General features: G+C 46.7%; 1 protein-coding gene and 1 pseudogene across 2 annotated transcripts in view; one reads left to right on the top strand and one right to left on the bottom strand.

Annotated features, from left to right (window-relative positions):
- Window positions 1-94: 94 nt before the first annotated feature.
- On the bottom strand, window positions 95-2,216 carry LOC115315891 (annotated as a pseudogene).
- Window positions 2,217-3,033: 817 nt separating this feature from the next.
- LOC8023713 (cytosol aminopeptidase) overlaps window positions 3,034-20,544 on the top strand; it is a 29,876-nt gene continuing 12,365 nt past the window's right edge. Inside the window, exons 1-9 of one of the 2 annotated variants that reach the window (XM_029982474.3) lie at window positions 3,067-3,248; window positions 4,713-4,763; window positions 8,251-8,369; window positions 9,363-9,417; window positions 12,728-12,833; window positions 15,243-15,311; window positions 16,535-16,646; window positions 18,313-18,456; window positions 19,005-19,160. In XM_029982474.3, coding sequence (XP_029838334.2) covers window positions 3,150-3,248; window positions 4,713-4,763; window positions 8,251-8,369; window positions 9,363-9,417; window positions 12,728-12,833; window positions 15,243-15,311; window positions 16,535-16,646; window positions 18,313-18,456; window positions 19,005-19,160 — 911 coding nt within the window. In that variant the 5' untranslated portion in view covers window positions 3,067-3,149. Of the gene's footprint in view, window positions 3,249-4,712; window positions 4,764-8,250; window positions 8,370-9,362; window positions 9,418-12,727; window positions 12,834-15,242; window positions 15,312-16,534; window positions 16,647-18,312; window positions 18,457-19,004; window positions 19,161-20,544 lie in introns of both variants that reach the window. The other variant, XM_029982475.3, reaches the window with a different exon arrangement.

The raw sequence follows: 20,544 nt of genomic DNA, 5'->3' as shown, positions 1-20,544 counted from the left end.
CATTTCGTCATCGAAGTTAACAGTCACCCTGAAAGTAAGGTAGAAATGCGTGACAAAGAGTCTAGTTTATATTAACAGTAATCTTAATCTGCACTTATTTCATACACTGAAAGAACATACGATAAGTCAGCTTCATCGTTGGTGACACTTTCTTCCATTTCGTCGTTGAAGTTCTGAAGGTAACGCTGAGGCGACCTGTCAGGTGATCGTATCGGTGAGGACTGCCAGTAATGGGGACTTGATGCAACCTCAGTTTGTGACGAGGTGCTCACCAGGTTGGCTACAGAGCGGGGAGTGTGCACAGCTGAATGGAACAGAAGAAAAGCAATGCTTACCAATTTCAAGAAATCGGGGTGAAATAAGTGTGACGCAAACTGTAATTATTACTTCACACAGATATTGCATTCTCAAAAAAAATTACAGATATGATTACCGGTGCGTGCAACTTTTGGTGTTGTCTGGCATCGCACATTTCTAGATTTAAGCCTCATTTCCACTTGTATGGACTTGGATGCCACACTGGGTGATATTCGGACTGGCCATGAAGTGGTGCATGGCTCAGCATCAGCCATATCTGTAGATGACGCTTCCATGGTAGTCATCAAACCGATGCTATCTGTCACTGCAGTATTGTACTGTGCACCCAGTGGCTCATCGACGATCTGTGAGTCAAGCAAACAACGGATAAGGAAATTAACTGCCGAACTGGAGACAGAGTGATCGGAATAGAGGGCGAGAGTGACTCCAGCTGTCTTCAGTGGGGGAGGTGGGTTAATTGATATAGAGAGGCGATTATGAGTGAACAACTAGGGGCACAAAGAAACAGACAGTGCACTGGCGTGCTATGCACGCTCCTTTCAGTCCTTTTTTTTTTGCTGTGGGCAGCTTTTTGCCCTGGCTTCTAACAGGTTTTCATACGAAATAGCACCAATTCAATGCCTTCACTGCAGGGTTGTGAAATTGGTAGGTAGGATGAAATCTAGGGAGAACACAAGAAAACTGTCAATGGTATAGTGTTCAAAGTAAAGCACGAAGAATCCCAATGGTTAGCTTCTTTGTATTCTTAGCTGTTTTCAAATGATTGCAGTGTCCGGTCAGTTTCCAGTAATTTTTGCTTCTGTTTGAAAAGTATTCGGAGGCACCATAGTATGCTGTTTTGACAATATTGCAGTATCTGGTGAGTTTAAAATAATTTGCTTCTGTCTCGGTAGTATTCGGCAGCATCTAAGTAACATTTTTGCAAGTCATGCGACACCTTTTTTAAACACTCCATCTGTCACTTTACCGATAGTGTTGTAACATTATTTTGTTATGAAATATTTGGTTTCAAAGCTTTGACAGGTGGCTCATGGCACGAGGGTTCGTGTAGCAGAGCTAGATGTTATTCGTGTGGGAATGCTTGTTTGCTTGCCGAAGCCGACAGCACGCGATCACAAGGCAGGCACTTTAGTTCTGCAAAGTTTCGTCGACAACAATCTTTTTTTTTTTTTTTTTTTTTGTGATGATTGTTAAAAAAGATGTAAATATCGCTAAATGCCTCGAAAAAAAAAAAAAAAAGTAGGCCCACACCGCGGATCGAACCCGCGTCCACTTTCATATGAAGCAGACACCTTACCACTACGCTATACCACGGCTTAGAAAGCTCTTTGTAATCATTCCTTTTATACGAGTCTCGTACCCTTTCCGACCGAGGTACCGACGGTGTAATATAATCCGTTGCATTGCATCTTAACATTGAGTGCGTGCTTGCAGCTGTGCTGCGGTAAATCATCGTGCGAAGCAGTGAATACCTCTTTTATACGCCTAAACATAAGGAACATACTTCAAGCCGCGATTGAAATCAATCATCGCGCGCACTCGGGCTGCTGCTCGTACACACATGTTGCAACATACGTATGTATACGTACCTCGTTGTTCCCGTTCGGTGGCAAACCGACGAAGAGCGTTGGCACTGCTCCATGCCTAAGCCGGGCAGTCTTAGGCTGTAGTCCGACAGAAGATCGACAGTCGTCGATGTCCTCATAGCAGTCGGCCGTGAAATGGGCCGCGCACAAAATCGTTGAATCCGATGGCTCCCAGCCGTCGCGCGCGACTCCTACCTTCCACCTGTTCCGCATCGACGAATCCTTCGGGAAGCGGAAAAATGACACAGCCACCCCCTTCTTCTGCGCGTTAAAGCACCCCACCGCACAACATACTTTGACCATTCTCGCAATTCGGCGGAGAGGATCAGATCAGATGCCAGACGCCATGCGGCAGGGTCAGGGCGGCAGCATCTGTGGATCTGCTGTGCTCGCAAGAGTGCCTACGCGAAGAGAGTGAAGAGAGTCGCCGAGCGTGGCGAGCCCCAGTCAGTATCACGTGACCCATGGACTCCATGTTGTGACTATTGGAGGCAGGGGTAGAGGCTGGCTACGTCATATTTTTTCAGGGTTGCCTGATAATTTCTTACAAATGATCAACATCAGAAAATTGATTTTTGCAAATACTAGGGCTCCAAAATTCATGAAACTTCTTGTGAACACTACATGACACACGTAGACCTCATATCTACCTCCCAAAATATTCATGTCATAACCCCTTTAAACACAAAGTTGGGTTCGAAGTTCACGGAGCGCGCCGATTGGACTATACCGACGATGACTTCGCGCTTTTTTCGTCGGCATCCAATCAGCGCGCTCCGCGAACTTTCGGCTCCAACTTTGTGTTCGACGAGTTTAGGGCCCCTGATGCACTTGTCTTGATAATTCGGATAAACCGGTGAGAACGTGTCGCGTGTGCTACGCATCCAAAACCATCCAAATGCACCCTGTAACCAAGCATAACTAAGCACAGTATACAACAGGCTTCGCGCTCCCCGAGTTTATCAGAACGATTAAGACATTAATTTTTAATTTTGTTCACGTAGCCAAGTTCAGTGCGAAGAAAAATACACAATTCGCCCAAATCAAAAAGAGGATTTCGGTTTCGTTTTATAGGGTAGTCGTTCAATCGTCTCACAACCGAGTGACCGAGTTCTATCAAAATCCGACCCAATCCACCCTGAAATCCAAAGCAAGACGCGGCGCGACGTCATCGCTTGCACATGTTCGGGTCGACGGCTCATCGTCGAGGGATCTAAAAGGAAAAAAAAGAAAGAAGATAGGTAAATGCTGAACCGCTGTTTTGCGACAACCTTGTCGAGACCACTTGTAGTCTCAGCTAGCATCGCAGCAGCACGGCGCCTGAGTACTTCGATGGCGTGCCAGGTAAGTGAAATCTCTCTCAAACCCAGGTCGTAGCTAATAATCTTAATAATAATAATCTTTATTGGCACAAAGAGCGAACTGTGTCCTGGGGGGCGTGCGAGGCGAAGCCGAAAGGCGAAAGCCCGTACGCGAGAGTGTCTGCTGGCCGACCCCCCAGGAGACGAACAATAAAATCAGAAAACAAGCAATCAGAGAAACAACAATCAAGCATAGTTCGTCTTTTGCTGAAAAGTTAAAGTTCGCTTGCAAGAATCCGCCCAGCTGGGCTTACTGTTTCACGCTGCCATGTATGTAGTATTCGTACTCCGTGGAGCTTTGCTTCGATGGGAAAGTTCGACGAGGAACCGCTTTGAACGACTGATTTCGTATGACTTCTGAAACGACGGAGAAAAATAAAGCAACGGTTGCGAGTGTATGATTGATGTGCAATTGAGAAACGACATTTCCGAATAGCAAACATTTTACTTCACTTCTCTGGTGTAGGATGACTTGCAGCAGGCGGTATGGGCCATTGAAGCCAATTCATAGCCCGGAGTCACGCGATCATCCGGTTGGGCGGAGCGACGAGCAGATGATGCTGCTGTTAAGTCACGTGGCACGCATGGAGGCTTGGATCGGCTAAGATGGCTAGTAGCTGCCGTTGCGGTACATTGGATTGCGAAGCAGGCTACAAAGAAAGACTCGACCCCAAGAGAATGTTTTCCCAATGCACTTACTGGGTTTGAGGCTGGTCTCCCCGGCTTCCCTGCTATCCCTAACCGAGAGGGATGTGCGGGCCAACGTTTTTAGATCTATCGGTTGACAAGCTTCATAAAAGAGTGCCATTCGACTTGCATATGTACAGGGAGCTATGTTCGACAAATGCATCGTTTCTTCTAAAAAGAAACGGAAGCGACGGAACTGATGATATATCGTCTGATTGGTTAGAGGCTCAAATGACAGAAGTTCCCTCTTTCGTCATTTGAGCCTCTAGCCAATCAGATGCGATATCGTCAGTTCCGTCACTTCCGTTTATTTTTAGGAGAAACGAAACTTTTCTGGAACATAGCCCCCCAGGTCTGGAGATAGCGTTCCTAGCGCCACCAGTGGCAATGCCTCCATGGGCAACGGAAAAGGACCGTTTCCGAACAGCGCTATTTGTGTGCCAACTTTATGTCTACCACAAAAACCACCATAGAATCAGTTTCTACCACAGGCAATGTGCGTCCAACGTTTAATCCATTCTGCTGCTTCTTTTTGTAGGGCGGGCTGATGGCGTAGCGAGCGCCACTGAGCAAATGCTCCACGAAAAGGTGCCAGGCGTTCCAGGAAGCTTGTCAACTGACTGATTTAATAACGCAGGTGTGGGCTGTAGGGTTTTGCTAGCTGCAGCCTATGTAAACGCAATTTCGGACACAATTGTTGGCGAAACTATCATATTGATTTCTCGATTTTTGCGTTTCATGCGCCTGCTTGATCATGTAGACATCGCTTCTGCCCTCATTTTCAAGAAATACTGTCTCCGCTAACCCTCAGGCAAGTCTCTCTCAACACTCTTGACTCGTCATCTTTGGACGATTTTAGTGATTTTACGTTTTGCAAGCGTAAACTCGACTATGCGCTGTACCATGTTCAGGACACGTGTCTCTGGGAAGTACCATCTTTGGAAGTAAAAACAAACAACTGTAAGCTATTGGGAAACTGTGACTGGAATGAATTTCTCGTGCTGCCAGCTGCTCAGTTGTGCCAGTTGACAAAGTCCTTAACTGTAGAAAAATATTGACAGCAGAGGATAGTCGGGAGGCTGCTCACAGATTAGATGTTTACCAATGTATGCATCGAGCCTTACAGATTAAAGGGACACTGACGCCCCCAAAATGTTTTAGTTTTTGCCAGGCGATTCATTGTGGTGTCATAAGACTACCTAATCAGTATTTTGCTACAGCGTCATGTATTTTTTAATAAAGTAAAAGAACGCAACTGCTCTAAACTGGACTGGGGAAGAAGAAGAAATGAGGAGGAAAAAGTTACTGGATGTCACGTGGCTGTGCAACTTTTTCAATGCGAAAGCACTGACTGGTCCCATGGGGCAAGCCGACGTTATCAGTTAAATCCTTTCTCCAAGTGAAGCCAGCTCCCAGCTATGAAACAACGCAAAAAGCCTAGACAATGGCACCAAGTTTCCCTGATCCCAAAGGAGCAGTAAAGCTGATGAATTTCGCCTTCGGTCCCATTGGCTGGCCCGCGTCGACGGGGCTCCCATTGGCCGCTGCGCGCGTCAGTTCCAACGACCGCCGCCCCATGGTGCTACGTGTCCGTGCCGCGAACGCGCCTGTAACACGAAGCGTCCAAGGTCAGAGCTGCGAGAAGAGCTGGGAGAGCGTGCGCACGGTTGCCGCAAATACGCCGCGAACGATACGCGGGAGCGGAAGAATGGCACGCATGCTTTCGCATTACAGCTCATAAGAAGTCTGTAGGTGTACCTCGAGCCTTTTCCTTAAATCAACATATTTGCAGCTTTTTAAAAGCCACAAGATATGGGTATCATATTTCTTTTCTCTTTTTAATATTGAGCGTGTGCCTTCGATGACCCACAACTTTGATTATATTTGGTGGTTGTGTCTAAAAGAAGAAGAGTAAGCGCGACTCAAACCGGCCAGTTCTTGACCAGCGGTTTTCGGTCGGAAAGAAAACGAATTTCGAGCTGCAAATTGTGTTCTGGGTATTTGGGCTCTCATATGTCACGCACAAATAAAAACCTTGGCAAGCATTAATACCCTGTCAGTGTCTGTTTAAATACGGCAAGTTTTGGTGTTCTAAGAATATATTGCATGCACCAGACGATGCCGCATTATCCGAACAGGGTCTGCTTGGAAAACATCTAAAAAATAATGCAGCTAACGTAAGTCACCTCACGATGGTTGTACAGAACCCACTTTGGGGCACGTTTGGAGAGTTCCTGCTTTTTGCTCGGCAAAGCAATGAAGGTGACTGATCCGTCCCCAACCTGATAAGCTATTTTGGCCCAGGGTCAAGGGCTCTCCGGGGATTATCTTGGCAGAGAATAGTTCTCGTTGTTCGCAACGTTGCATGTCGCAGGCTGTTCAACGTTGTTCTCTTTGTTTGTTTCCTTGGAATGCCGAGCAAAAATGCTTAAACGGGAAGCACTTGGGTTATGAGCACTGGTTATCACAGGGGAAGATAATGCAAAAGGGGTATGGAGATTGAGTAAAGAAAAAAAAAAATTCTCCCTACAGCGATTGGACAGAACCCTCTTTTTTGATACATGAGAACTTCCTAATTACCAGTATTATTTGTTTTGTAATTGTACTGAGGAGACCATTATAGGAGTTACTGTTCGGTAATGTCGCCGTTGCATTTTTCCTGCACGTCAAGATGGCTGAAGGCCACGGCTGCTAAGAGGACTGCTGCAGACGTAATTTGATCCACCATGCCGGTGTTGCTATGCAAATGCCGTCAGCAAGCTCAACAGTATATACTTTTTTTTTTTACGCTGCTGTAGTCGCTTTACTAAGCAGACTGCAGATTACATTTCAGAAACTCTGTAGGTGGACGTCATGAAGTAGCCAGACTAAAAAAAATAAAATAAAAGGAAACTGCAGCTCTCTGTAAGATTTGTGGCAAGAAGATAAAGTAACACCGTGTTTTTATCTCTAGGGTCCGCAGTGGGCAGTGTTTTTTTCGTTTCAGCAGAACTTGTCAAACTGGAAAAGGTGTGGCTCTAGGGAGCAAATAAGAGCGTTGGAGTGAGGCGCCTGATTTATGCATTTCTCTGTAGTCTGTCCGGCGGTGCACTGTCACGTGCCTTTCTCCAATGCTCCTTTGGCTCACTGTGGCAATTGTTCGCTAAGATTAAAACAGCGCAAGGACACGGACAAGAACAAGAAGGTAGACAAACAAGGCGCTGTTTGTCTACCTTCTTGTTCTTGTCCGTGTCCTTGCGCTGTTTTAATCTTTAATCATGAAATACCAACTAGCCCAAACTTCTACTTTGTTCGCTAAGCTATGCTGAAACAAGTTTGGTCTGAATGTTATCGGCGAAATGCCTGCTAAATATACCAAAAAACAGTGCACAAGAGACATTCACTAACTTGCTCAGCTTACTACCTTAAAGGGAGGCTGAACCGAAATTTAAATTTCGCAAAACAAGACCGCAGAACCATTCATTGGGACGCTATGATCTCCAAAACATCACTGATACATCGATATCCCAAACGGATGGCCATATTTTTGGAAAGGAAGGGCGCGACCAAGCGAGGAATGTGACGTCACGATTCTCTTCGCACACTTGAGAATGAGGGGAAGCGGCCTCACTTCGGTTCTCCTGCTCCTGGGGACGAAGCGAAGAGGAGAGAGAATGAGAATCGCGACATTACGCGTCTCGTTAGCCTTGCCGGCTGCGTTCAATCGCGCACTTCTTTTCCAAAAATACGGCCATCCGTTAAGAGATATCGCTGTGCGAGTGATGTTTTGGGTTTTGCAGTGTCCCCGCCTATCGCTCCAGCCTTGTTTTGTGAGCTCCAAACTTCGGTTCAGCATCCCATTATAGGTACTTGCCAATTTGTCGTCTACTTCATTCACATGGACAGCAGTATTGCCCTATAACCGAGTGAATGAGGATACGCCATTTTTTGCAAATGTTGCTTGCCAAGAAAGTCGCAGAGAACCATTCGTGCAGGTAGCACGACCCATTCCGGTGCTCCTGGGGTCCTGGCTAGGCCAAAGGTCCAAGTGTTACTATGTCCACGGAATTTTTTTTCGGTCACTGCGATAGACTCTATGCCCTTAAGAAAAATTCTGCAGTGACACGTGCGTTCTGGATGAACACCACAAAGATGCTTGTCATAGTCATTCGGAGGTCATAGTTAGCCATGGCTAAAAGTAAAACACACGAAAGGTGCAGACTTTTCTATTGGAGTACCATGGTATTGTGCGTGCCACTGCATAGAATTTTATTTGCCCAAGGCACTGAAATTGTCCTGATGTCCTGACAACCTTGCAGAAGCAAGGCTTGGTGCTCGGGGTATATCAGGAGGACAAGGATGCAGACTTCATCCTCACGCCAGCGGCGAAGCAGTTTTCTGGCACCATCGGCACCAAGTTCACGGACATGCTTCAGTTGTAAGCATCCAGAGTTTTTACCAGTGGCTCGGCAATTCTGTTTTTGACAATGGAAGACCTATTTTTCTTTGCATGCATTCAAAACTGTCATAGATTGAATAGCCTCTAACTACTGTGACATTGCATGAATTAAATTTTGCTTCAGAGCCGACAGTTACTGTCCAATTTTGAGCGAAACCTGCATGTTATTGGCTTAGCTTTTGCAGCCTACAACTTGCCGAGTCATTCCCTTTTTACTCTAATAAAGATGTTTCGAACAACAATAACATTTTTGGGGCAGCTCTTTGTAGCATCCCACATTGCCTGTGTGATGAAGAGAAGCATGATACTGCACTTGTACTCTGTCTTTGTATTTTTTTTTTTTTTTTTGCTGTTTGTTTTTTTAAAGGAGCTCTCAAGTGATTTTTGAGATTGTCCATTTATGGTTATAGCTCAATCTACGGACTCTGAGCAATTCAAGAAACACAAGATTAGATCGGTACGCGTCCGATTTCTCTATTAAAAGCGGTGTCAAATATCGCGACATGCCTGTTTTTTTGCGATTCGGTGCAGCAATCAGAGGGGGCCGTCGGACGTGCGACAGCCAATCGTGACCGATCTCTTCCCACGCGGCAAAGGGGCCAACTAACGGCGGACTGATTTTCAAACACGCAGGATTTACGTGCAGGATGCGACCGCTCGTGATTGGTTGTCACGTCCTACGGCGTTCCCTAGTTTCTGCGCCAAATCGCAGAAAAACGGCCATGTTGCAATCTTGGGCCTTGCTTTTAATAAATAAATCGAATACGTATCATTCTAACCTTGGGCTTTTCAGAATGCTTAGAGCTCGTAGATTGAGTTATGACCATAGATAGGCAATCTCGAAACCTCCTTGAGTGCCCTTCTGTATAACCATTTCTGCATCCTAGTTGTCTCATGCTCTCTATGTTTTCAAAGACAAATGCTGTCGGGTTGTGGGGCCGAGTTCCACAATGTCGTTTATTTATTTTCCAGGACCAAGGGTGCCTTTAAGAAGGGAGAGACCAGGGTATTCTATGGATTGAATGAGGTGGGCATGAATTCCTCTCCGTGTCTTGTGGTTCGATTGTTGCTTGTGATTGGGTGGAGTGCATAGTGATGCCTTCAGTGGGTTACATAGTGGTACCAATAGAACGGGGAACCTCTTTGCCTCAAGTCTACTGAACACATCACTACACTTTGTTTTACCACAACTTGGCAAAGAGTGAATGTTACATCCCCCTCGAGCATATCAGAGCGACAGAGGGGAAGCATGTGACGGCCCTCACCGAAGGTACAGGGTCAAAAGGGCAACCCAAGCAGTTAGGGGAAGGGGGAACTCCCCTCTTACCTGTACCCTCTTTTGTGTGTCCCAGACGTCTCCTTTGTCCCCCTAGAAGATTTGCGTGCCACAAAAAATTCGTACAAAAGCGGCTTTCATCTCTCTAGCCCCGCAACTGTGACATCACTGCAAGAAACTAGTAAGACGGAGTGTAGTGCATGTTTCCCTCTGATGCACTGATTGGCCCGCTGGGACCGTAGCCTTGGCCGTCTGGTAAATTAGGGCAAGACAGAGTATATTTAAGACAGGGAAACAGCAAATGAGATTTTGATTCTCATTTGGTGGTGCCTAGGGTGCAGATAATCTTAAAAATGATTGGTTCTGGGACTTGGGTTATTTGCCTCGATTATTCCTTGTTGTGGAACACACACTATTTGGGGCCTGGCAGGATTTTGGTTACTTAAAGGCAGAGAATGAATATTTGACAGACCCAGTTGATGGAAAACCCCTAAAATTTCAAGGTCTGCTGGAAACTTTGCTCACGGGTTCAAACTGATCCTGGAATGTGTAGAATTTTTCCACTGGGATTTGGTTAAAGTTTATAATGTATCGGTCCTAATCAGCGTCTGGGGAAAGCCTCCGAAGTGCAGCACCTGGAATCTAAGCCATTCAGAAGGCCCACAACTACATTCTGCATAATGTTTGTGCATCAAACTCCTGAAACAATATATTTAAGTGTACCTTGCTCCCTTCCGAGTATGCTGCCGAGGGCTTCAAGGTTCAACAAAAATATTACATTGCCCTACCTTTGGTGGAATTTTCCCAATGTTGTGCTGGTTTGGAAATCAGCAGTAATGCCTTCTTTTTTTTTTTCTTAAGTGTAGTGAAACAGTAGAGAACTTTGAATGGGGAATATCACAGTTGGCGCAATTCGGAGCTGCAGCTGTGCGCCGGTCGGAAATGTATGGGCAAAAGTGGGAGCAGTCTAGCGTTGACCCCGTCCTTCGGTGGCAGGGTGAGAGCAACATGGAACTAGCAGCTGGTGTTTTTTGTCGTGTGTTCCGTGCCTCTGGTAGCGCGGCGGCACACTGCTTGCAGCTGGTTCTGCTTTATATATTTTTAGAATCGCTACCGGTAACCAAATGTTGCAAAACTGGTTAGGGAGATGCTTAAGCATGCATGCGTGTGCTGTACAGCCAATGCAACGGAGTGCAGAAAATTAAAACCATTAAAATAACAAATACATAGGAGATAATTTACGGTAATCTCTCTCAACCTAAAATTGGTTTCTAAACAAACACACACGCACATTGGTGGCTTTTTTTTTCTTCTTTCCTTTAAGAGGATCTGTTGGTAGCTTGATTGTGTCATTCGAGTTATATTCAACTTTAAAGCATACTTTTACTATCAAATTTAACAGGAATCGGTAATGACTAGAAGCGGCTTATTACACATTGTATGTAAGCTCAACATATGGTACTCTTAGGAAGAGCTAATATTGAAAGTTGGGCTGACATTTTTATGCTTTCCAAGTGATCCTCATGAGGCCATGCAAAGTTGTCCAATTAATTTTCATTTTAATTCATTTTTAATTCACTAAATTTTTTGTTAGCTGATATCGTTATTTGGTGTTGTACTATTGGCTTCTAACAATAAAAATTGTAGGAGGTCCAACTTGCATGTGGCGTACAAGCTCATTTGCATGCTTTGCTGTTATGGATAACTTGAAAGGCGAATAGGAACGCATTAGTTCACGTAAAAGGTGTGTTAGAGGTCAAGTGAAGGTCTTGGCAGCTTCTCAGATACGTTTCTAGTCTTGGTTCAGTTGTCTTCTAGCTGGGCTGGCAGATCAGTTAAGTCCTAGTATACGAGGCTTCTGCTTCTGAACTGATTTGGCTCAAAAACAATATACCCTGAAGAATCAAATCAGAATATAGTATGTAGTTCGAACTGCAAGACAGGCAAAATTATGGCTGTACATTGCTGCACAGCCTCGGAGAAGGTGTGATCATAAGAGCAAGAAGACGGACATGTTTGCGGTGACCAAACCTCTTGGTGGTGCGAGCAAGCGAAATCTTCCAGGCGTGTTAGGGACCCTGTCCCCGTCATTTCTGCCTCTGGCTTTAAAAAGCGTGCCAACAAAATGCAGAACCAGTTGGGTGCTGGTAGGAAAAACTTGAAAAGAGACTCCGAGGGATTGTCTCATAAGTTTCAGAATGTTTTAGAGCACTCGTCGAAGAATATGTACATTTTAAACTCCGAGAGGGTACGACCACCTTTTGAGTTGAATTTATTGTGAGTAGTAAGCTTCACACTTCCTTTATATTCCGTTCACCCCCCAAGTGGACACTGCAGCGAAAGCTACGTGCTCACCGCACCAATCGTACGTCTATCTTTCGCTTTGTGATCATGCCGCCGCCCACACCCACGTGTAGAGAGGGGGGTCAGGGCATGAGAAAAAGGTAGTCGGTCGGTCGGATGAGCACATAATTGTCGCCATACATTCAGCTTATGTGTTGAGAGAGAAAGTAACTGTTCCTCTCAACCGAGAAAAAAAATCCGCGTTGTGTTGATGATTGATACGATTATGCTGCCTGGAATGCATTTCCGACTGGCGTGTTTACTGCGTCCAAAGAAAAAGGTGGTCCCTCGATTGTCGTGCCATTGCCAGTCGCGCCATTGTCAGTCGCGATCTTGGCGGCGTCGCAGCAGCAGTGGTAGACGTAGCAGACGCCAGCTCCTCTGCAAGTCGCTTGACAGTCCACGGAAGCTTCGGCAGCCGGGAGTTGGGACGCGGCGACGGCAGCGATGCTCGCACTCTCTTGTACTTTTCTTTTCCCTGAAACTTCTACAACCAAGCCGCCAGGATTGCGACGTCCGACGGCGCGGTGCTACGGCTCTTGCGACGTCGTCCGTCGCCACTTTGTGAACCCCCTTCGATGCACGGGCGGAACGGGGTGCCAAGCGCGCCGGTCGGAGACACGTTCTGGCACCGGAAAACAAGCACATTCAACAATGGCCCAGTCCGTAGACGACGGACTGGAGCGTGACGGCGACGGTTGTCTCGTTTGTGTCGCAGAAGTACCCCTTCGCCTCTGTCGTCCACCTTGGCCCCAAGCAGCCGGAAGGGGCCCAACTGGAAGACCGTGATGAGGTGGCCGAAAACGTCCGTGTCGCCATCTCCGGTGAGTGGGACTTAGACCGTGCTCCCTCCGCAGTTGTACCGTCGTCGAACTTCACGTCGTGCCTCTGCCTCGCCTCGCCGACGACTGAGCTCTCGTCATCTCCCGCGACAGAGAACGACGCCGGCACCGTACGAAGTGCAAGTTTGTCCGCTTCTTTTGCAGGTGTTATGGTGGCGTCAGAACACTGAGCTCTGAATTGTTCTGATTGAGGTACAGTGCAACCCACTTATAGCGATCAGTTTCTAGACTGGAAATACGTAATCACTTTTTACTCCAGATACGATTGAAATTTAGGGTTTTTTCAATATTGTTATAAGTGAGTTGCACTGTATAGTGGGCAGAACTCGAGGCAGCTTGCTTCGAGGTCTGCCCACTATCTCGGAGCTTGGCATTCTGACGCCACCGCAACACCCGCAAAAGAAGCAGACAAGCTTGCGCTTCACATGTGCAAAAAGGACCTAAAACTGCATTTCTCTGGAGCAAACATTTTGCAGTATTTTCGAGACCAGATTTATGTATGCTACATCTGAGAAATGGTTGTTTATAACAACGCCAAAAGTTTTTCGAGTCAATGGCGAAAGAATGGTGCGCAGAAAAGATGGGAAACATAAGGAGATGCAAGCATTCCACAGGTACCCCGATAGGTGATACCAGTGTGTCCTCTCGCGAAGGATTTTAAAAGGATTTAAGGCCTACAGTCGTCACCAGTCGCAAGTCTGGAAACCAGCCTTCACTCCTACCTCGTTGTCAACATGTCGTTTTGGTGCCTCTGGAAGTGGCGTATGAGACGGAATGAAGGGACTGACATACTGACTCGCCCATTTAGAAACGTTGGAAACGCTGCGTTTACAACGTTGGGTCGGTATTGCTACCTTAATGGACATCCGTAGCCAGTGAGGGCTAATCCACGCTCATCTGCTGCAAGTAGGGACAAATAGAAATTAAAATTAAAATTTCTTACTGTTAGGTTGTGTTGCACTTGGCCCTTCATTCACAGGAGCGGTTTTCGAGGTTGATAAAGTTCACATCGTCACAACTGGCGGAGCATGTACTCGGGTGATGTTTGCATTCGTCGGCTTCTTCAAATAGGCTGTTTTATTATTTCATCATAATTTTTACATACCCTCATGTCTGAGCGTTGAGGAGGGGAGTGGGTCGGAGCATGACATAACATTAAAGATCTTGCCCGAATGTAAAAAGGAAAACCGAAGTGCAAAGATATACAGTGTGGTGTGCAATCAATATTGAGCACAAAAAAAAAAAGCAATTAAAAAGAAATTGCTAGCTTTTTTTGTTAGCTTGGTACTCCGTAAATCTCCTTCTTTCGATTACCTTAAAGGGGCTCTCAAGTGGATTCTGAGGTTGTCTACTTACTATCATAACTCAATCTATGAGCTCAAAGCATCCTAAAAAACCCGAAATTACAATTAAGGGCGGCCGATTTCTCTATTGAAAATCAAATCAAAGATAGGCTTTCTGCGCCGCGGCACAGAACACCAGGGGGCGCCACAGGACGGGAAGGCAGCAGGGTAGGGCACGCGGCAGCCAATCACAAATGACTGATTCCCGGCAAACTAAATTTTCGAATATGCGCGCCTTCAAAACATCAGTCCGCCGGTAAGCCAACACTGGTGATTGGCTGTTGTGTGCCCTCCCCTGCTGCCTTCCCATCTGGGGCCCTAAACTCGTGAAACACAAAGTTTGGGCGGAAAGTTTGCGGAGCGCGCCGATTTGATGCTGGCGACAAAAGCGCCAAGTCATCGTCGTGATAGTCCAATCGGCGCGCTCCCTCAACTTCGGTCCCAACTTCGGGTTTCACGAGTTTAGGGCCCCTGGTGTCACTACTTGGTGCTGTGTGCCACAGTGCAGAAAACCAATCTTTGATTGGATTTTTAATAGGTAGTTTGGCCGCCCGTGAATGTTATTTTGGGTTTTTTAGGATGCTTGGAGCCAGTAGATTGAGTTGTGGTAATAAGTAGACAATCTCAGAATTCACTTAAGTGCCCCTTTAACCGGAAGCTCTTTAGTGGTCTTTTAACTATTGGCAGTATTAGAAGGAATAAATTTGTTGTAAGGGACAAGTGACGTTAAAAAAGAAATGTGGGCTTTTGTAGTCTCCTTTGAATGACAACTGAAGGATGCTGTTGAATAATCTGCATACAACCTTAACCTGCGGACTCTGTCTACCCGTCCTATCTGCATCTGCAAAGAATGTTCAGGGTTGCTTGATCAACACCCAACCTGCAGTCCACTTTTTTTTACACGTATGTTCAAGTGGCGGATTTTTTATTCGTAATTAAGCTGGTATTCGATAACCAGCTGACTGCTGTTTGTGTAGGTGTTTTCTTTCTTTTTGTTAGGTTTGCAATCTCCGCACATCTTGACACATTCTTCCGCTTGGTTTCGTAGCTGGGGTTCGAGGCCTGCGGTCTGTTGGCGCCACCAGCATTGAAGTGGACCCCTGTGGCAATGCGGAAGGTAAGCAAGCACAATATTTTGTTTTTCGTTTTCGTCGACATTGCACCTAACTTTTGGCTGGATGTTTGGCCACTGAAATTCCTTTTCTTGGGTTCAAAAGCCAGGTGCAACAAGTTGTTTGAAATGCACATACCTATGTGTATAGATTCAGTCAGTGTGTACCTATACAGTGTGCTCTATTCAATGGTGTTAATGAATAAGGAGGAGGAAAACTAGGATTGGGGAAAGGGAAATAGGTTCCTCTTGTCCGACCGCATTTCTCGACGACCGAGTGAAGCTACACTGGATTTAACCGATTTTTAATGCACACCCAGTGTCCGGTTTTAACATGCAGACAGATGTTAGGTATATTTGTGTCAAAGAAGGGAGCGCATTTGAATCGGGTAAGTATGGCAATTATCCACCTATTGTAAAATCATGTAAGAGTGCCCTCTGCCGAATGATTGCCCATCTCGTTTTTCTGGCTAAATATTCGTAACATAAAAATTCCGAATCATTACCCATCCCACGATACCCACTCAGCCCTTCCCCCGATCGCACTGTTTATGTGATACCCGTCGGACGGGAATTGCGCGTACCGGTATCGCAGTCTGCGGTACCGGTATGCGTGATAAGCGAGTTCACAGCGGGGTCCCGTGTCTACATCCGCTATCTGCACGTGTGATATCGGCTCCCATGGCACGCAAGTTTGTAGCTGGTTTCTGCATGTTTATCGCACTATGAAACACGAATCTGCTGTATCCATAGTGTGTGTTATTCTTTCCTGTGACATAGGAGTTTGTGTCAAATTCCCGCTTGTTTACCGCGTCGTGAAACGCATATTTGCCGTGTCCGCGATCTGCGGTATCAGTTCCCGTGTCACTTGGTTTGTAACGGGTGCCCCGGTGTTTATCATTAATTTCTGATTGTTTTGCTGTCTCATCCCCATAGATGGCCCACCTCATGTTTTTTCACCACTTATTTCATCATTTTGGGTGGGTGCCCTTATGGGATTTTACAGTTTATGCTATCACTGTGCCCACCATGAATTTCGGTGCCCCCTTCGGACCTCTAAATAGATAGGTACCTCTGCTGCATAATGTAACTCGGTACCATGTGTCGAAGAACATTCCGGCTTAAGATAGATGGGCGCTTTCCGCTGCAGCTTTTCGTTTCCTCTACCTTTAGTCAAATACAGGGATAGGTGTGGCACCGATACTATGTGGCACGATTCTCCGTTGCAGCGGCGGCCGAGGGATCCAATTTGACACTGTTTGCTTACGAAGACCTGAAGAAGAAGGAATCTCGTAAACCGCCCGTGTCCTTGTCCCTCTTTGGAGGTCACGACGCGCACGGGTAAGTTCTACAGTGACAGCTGTCGTGGGCTCTTCCCACCCCCGAAAGTGACGTCCGTCGTTGGTGTTGTAGTTGGCGTCGTGGGGCGTCCGTCCTCGACGTTGGCAAATTCTCGAAAACGATGGCTCGCTGCCCGCGGGAATCGAACCCGGCTCCACCACGTGCGAAGCAGGGGCGTTATCACAGAGCTATGCCACAGCGTTAACAACCCGCTTTATACTTTGGGGTTTTGTAGTACCCAATGCCCACTCTGCTCTCAATGCTCTCTAGAAAAAACAAACAAAAAAAAACATAGCCTACAACAAAAAAGAAAGTTGTTGTAACACTGTCAATGCCAAGAGCTCATGCCAGGAGATGCGCTTTCACGTGTTCCGGAACAACAAACAAACAAAAACGTTCGGAACAAAAGGGAACAAAACAAAAGCATTCGGAACAACACAGATGTCTATTTTGTTCCGAACGCTTTTGTTCACGCAGCCCGCGATGCGTGAACCTGGTGCCGATGGCCAACGACTTCGCCGTGACGTGTCGCGGCTATCGCTGTGCCTGCCCTGTAGATTAACGCAGGACTGCTCAATATTTTGCTTCTTTACTCATTTACCCAGAATGCCCTTTCTGACATTGCATCAGTGTGGAAGAATTTGTGTCAAAGTAGTTACGCAGCAAAACCTTGCGTTTCAGCGGGTGCCTCTGCCCAAGTCAGTAAGTAGAAATCAGTTTTTTCACAGTGATTTGACCAAATATTGTGACATCTTGGAAATGCAAATGGCCTCACCTTTCCCTCATTACTTCCGTTTCATCGAAATAAACGGCACTGTACCATGTACTTCTTTCAAGAGAGTGGTTTTTGTTTCTAAAAAAATGATGACTTTAATCCTCGTCTGCCTACTGAGCAAATCGCACACGCTGGAATTTTCTAAACTTGCATTCACGACCTGCTTGGATTTCTGTGGAGAATTACAGTTACGTCTCATTATTAAGAATAGCTCCGTTTCTCCCAAAGTCGTTCACAATGCGAGTTGTCTATAATGACACAAAAATGCACACTTTTACCCAGTTTGTACTTGAAACTTTTGTCTATATGTTATTCATATTAATGGTGTTCATAATAAGGAGGCACGATTGTATAATATGCTTACTGCAGTAACGAGTGCCCACAAAAATAATCTCCCCGCACTAGGAAGAATTGGGTGACTTTGCGTAAAGAACTGCAATTTCTTGCAAAGGAGCGGGCAATGGGCAGCACAAATTAAACTGTCGAGGCATCAATTAAACTCTCAAGAGAATGCGCTGGTGCCATTTATGGGGTGGCCTTGGAATTTTATTAAAGCTAACGTTTTGCAGCGTTTGCAAGGTCAAGCATGCCATCCACGAGAAACAGTCATTTATAACATTGCCAAGTTTTTTGAGCCGATAAAAGAGGAAAGATACGCGAGAAAACAAAGAAAATGTACGGAAACGCCAAGGGTTTCACGTCCGCCCAGCAGATGACGTCGCTGTGGTCCCTCGTCGCAAGAGATTTCGCGAAGGCTTTAAGGCACTCGGTCGTAAGCGGTTGCAAGTGTGTGAACTGGCCTTAACTCAAACATTGTAAGAAGCAGACGAGAAACGAAACAGTGTCTCTGTGTACGGGGAAAAAGTTGATGGTGCGTCTTTACCACGGCAGGTGGCAGCGCGGACTGACGAAGTCGGAGGCCCAGAACTTTGCACGGTGGCTGATGGAATCTCCGGCCAATCGCATGACGCCGACCCGGTTCGCAGACGCCGCTGCTGCGACTTTGGGCAAGAAAGGCGTCACGGTCATCGCAAGGTCTCGTCCCGACTTCTTTACTTCCCTCTCTGCGCCGATCCTTTCTTGCTATGCGCGCATACCCTCCTTTTCTCCGTTTACGACACAATCTTTGTATACCGTCCCGTAAATAGAATTGTTTTGCGCTATTGATACCGTGCATCGTCAGGATGGCTTTTAGGGCACATTTTGTAGATTTGGTGCTCGACTCCGTTTGTCCCTAAGCTAACGGTACAATGGTAGCTATGTGCTCGTTGGATCGGTCGTGAGTTTATCTTTTGCTGCTTGATCACGATCCCACCCATACCCACGTGCAGAGGGTGAGGTCAAGTGATGCTCCATCGAGCGCGTAGCTCACGTCACGCTGTTAGCGGAGGGGTGATCGGAGTAGAGTCGCTGCATGCAGCATCTGCTGTCAATTTCCGAACACGATTCTCTTTTGAGATGCATCTGTGGAGGTCTTTGTTCATTACAGATGTGTAGTTTGATAAAAGTGTCTACACTGCATAGGCGAGATGGCCCGCAAGCAGCGGCTCGTTGGTGCCAATGCTTGCCTTTTCGATTTCCAGGGACCAGCAGTGGATCGAGGAGCAGAGTATGGGGTCCTACCTGAGTGTGACCAGGGGCTCTGAGGAACCGCCGGTGTTCCTCGAGCTGCACTACGAAGGTGCCAAAGGCGAGCAGCAGCCTCTGGTTCTCGTCGGCAAGGGCATCACCTTTGACAGGTGGGTTAGGCCTAGGGCTCTACAGAAGAGTATGCCATTACACTATGCTATGGAATTACTTAGTACACGCATTACATTAATATGTCGATACATGATTTTACTGTAAACAACTTCATTTTCTTTGGGCTCAATATTTCACGAATTTGGCGAAGTGTAGTTTTCAGGAATATTTTGTGGGCATGAAATTTCGCGAATCAGGGTGGTACGCTATGTATTTTTATTCTGGGGAAACATATTTGTGGGATCTATTTTTCGCAATATTGTCACGGGTGGGGACCAGAATAACAATAAATAAACAGGAAGAACTAAACGTTTAATGTGGCGAACTTGTGCCAAAACAAAAAGAGAATAGAAAATAATAACAAAGCGTCGCGAGCGTCGAGGTCGGCGAGACAGCAGAGTCGAGCGCTGGGGCGAAACTCACTCGACAAGGTCGCGGGCGGCCTCTTATCTAGAGTGAGTCACTATCTCGAAGATTCGGCGGAGAAGGTTCGAGCGTAGCGCGCTCGGGGCGAGAATGAACAAGCACTTTCTAGAACAACAAAAACAAGGATGAACGATAGTTATGTCCGCAGCAAGAATGAACGAGAACTTTCTACAAGTCCGTGACCTTGCGCGCGGCATTATCCCCCCCTGTAAAAAGTGCATCGTCCCGATGCAGCACAAAACGAAGAACAACAAACAAAAACAAATCCAAAACAAAAAGGCAGCAGAATCGCGAGTCGCAGTTCACAGTTCACAGTTCACCCGTCGACGAGAGTGGAAAGTTCTATCGTTCGTAATACGGCTTCAGCCGGACGACGTGCACCACCTCGGGTCGCGGCTGACGTCTTGCAGATGGGCGCGTTCCGTCGGGTAGAACTTCGTAGTTCAGATCGCCGAGGCGTCGGATGATCTTGTAGGGTCCGAAATAGCGTTTCAGGAGTTTTTCGCTGAGGCCGCGACGACGTATTGGTGTCCAAACCCATACCCGGTCTCCGGGTTGAAAGTGGACGTCCCGGCGACGAAGGTTATACCGGCGTGCGTCGACTCGCTGTTGGTCTTGAATCTTGACTCTTGCCAGTTGACGAGCTTCCTCCGCGCGCTGGGAGATGAGTTGAGCGTCGTCGTTGACATCACCGGTTGGCACGTGAGGCAGCATGGCGTCGAGCGTCATGGTAACCGTTCGGCCGTGTACCAGCTGGAACGGTGTCATTCCCGTGGTTTCTTGAACCGCTGTGTTGTACGCAAACGTGACGTACGGCAGCACCTCGTCCCATGTCTTGTGCTCTACGTCGACGTACATGGAAATCATGTCGGCGATGGTTTTGTTGAGTCTCTCCGTCAGCCCGTTGGTCTGTGGGTGGTGCGCCGTGGTGCGACGATGGCTGGTGTGGCTGAGACG

The sequence above is a fragment of the Ixodes scapularis genome, unplaced genomic scaffold (assembly GCF_016920785.2).
Source record: "Ixodes scapularis isolate PalLabHiFi unplaced genomic scaffold, ASM1692078v2 PGA_scaffold10__122_contigs__length_95168666, whole genome shotgun sequence".
Classification (NCBI taxonomy): domain Eukaryota; kingdom Metazoa; phylum Arthropoda; class Arachnida; order Ixodida; family Ixodidae; genus Ixodes; species Ixodes scapularis.
This window is presented reverse-complemented; position numbering and strand designations above follow the sequence as displayed.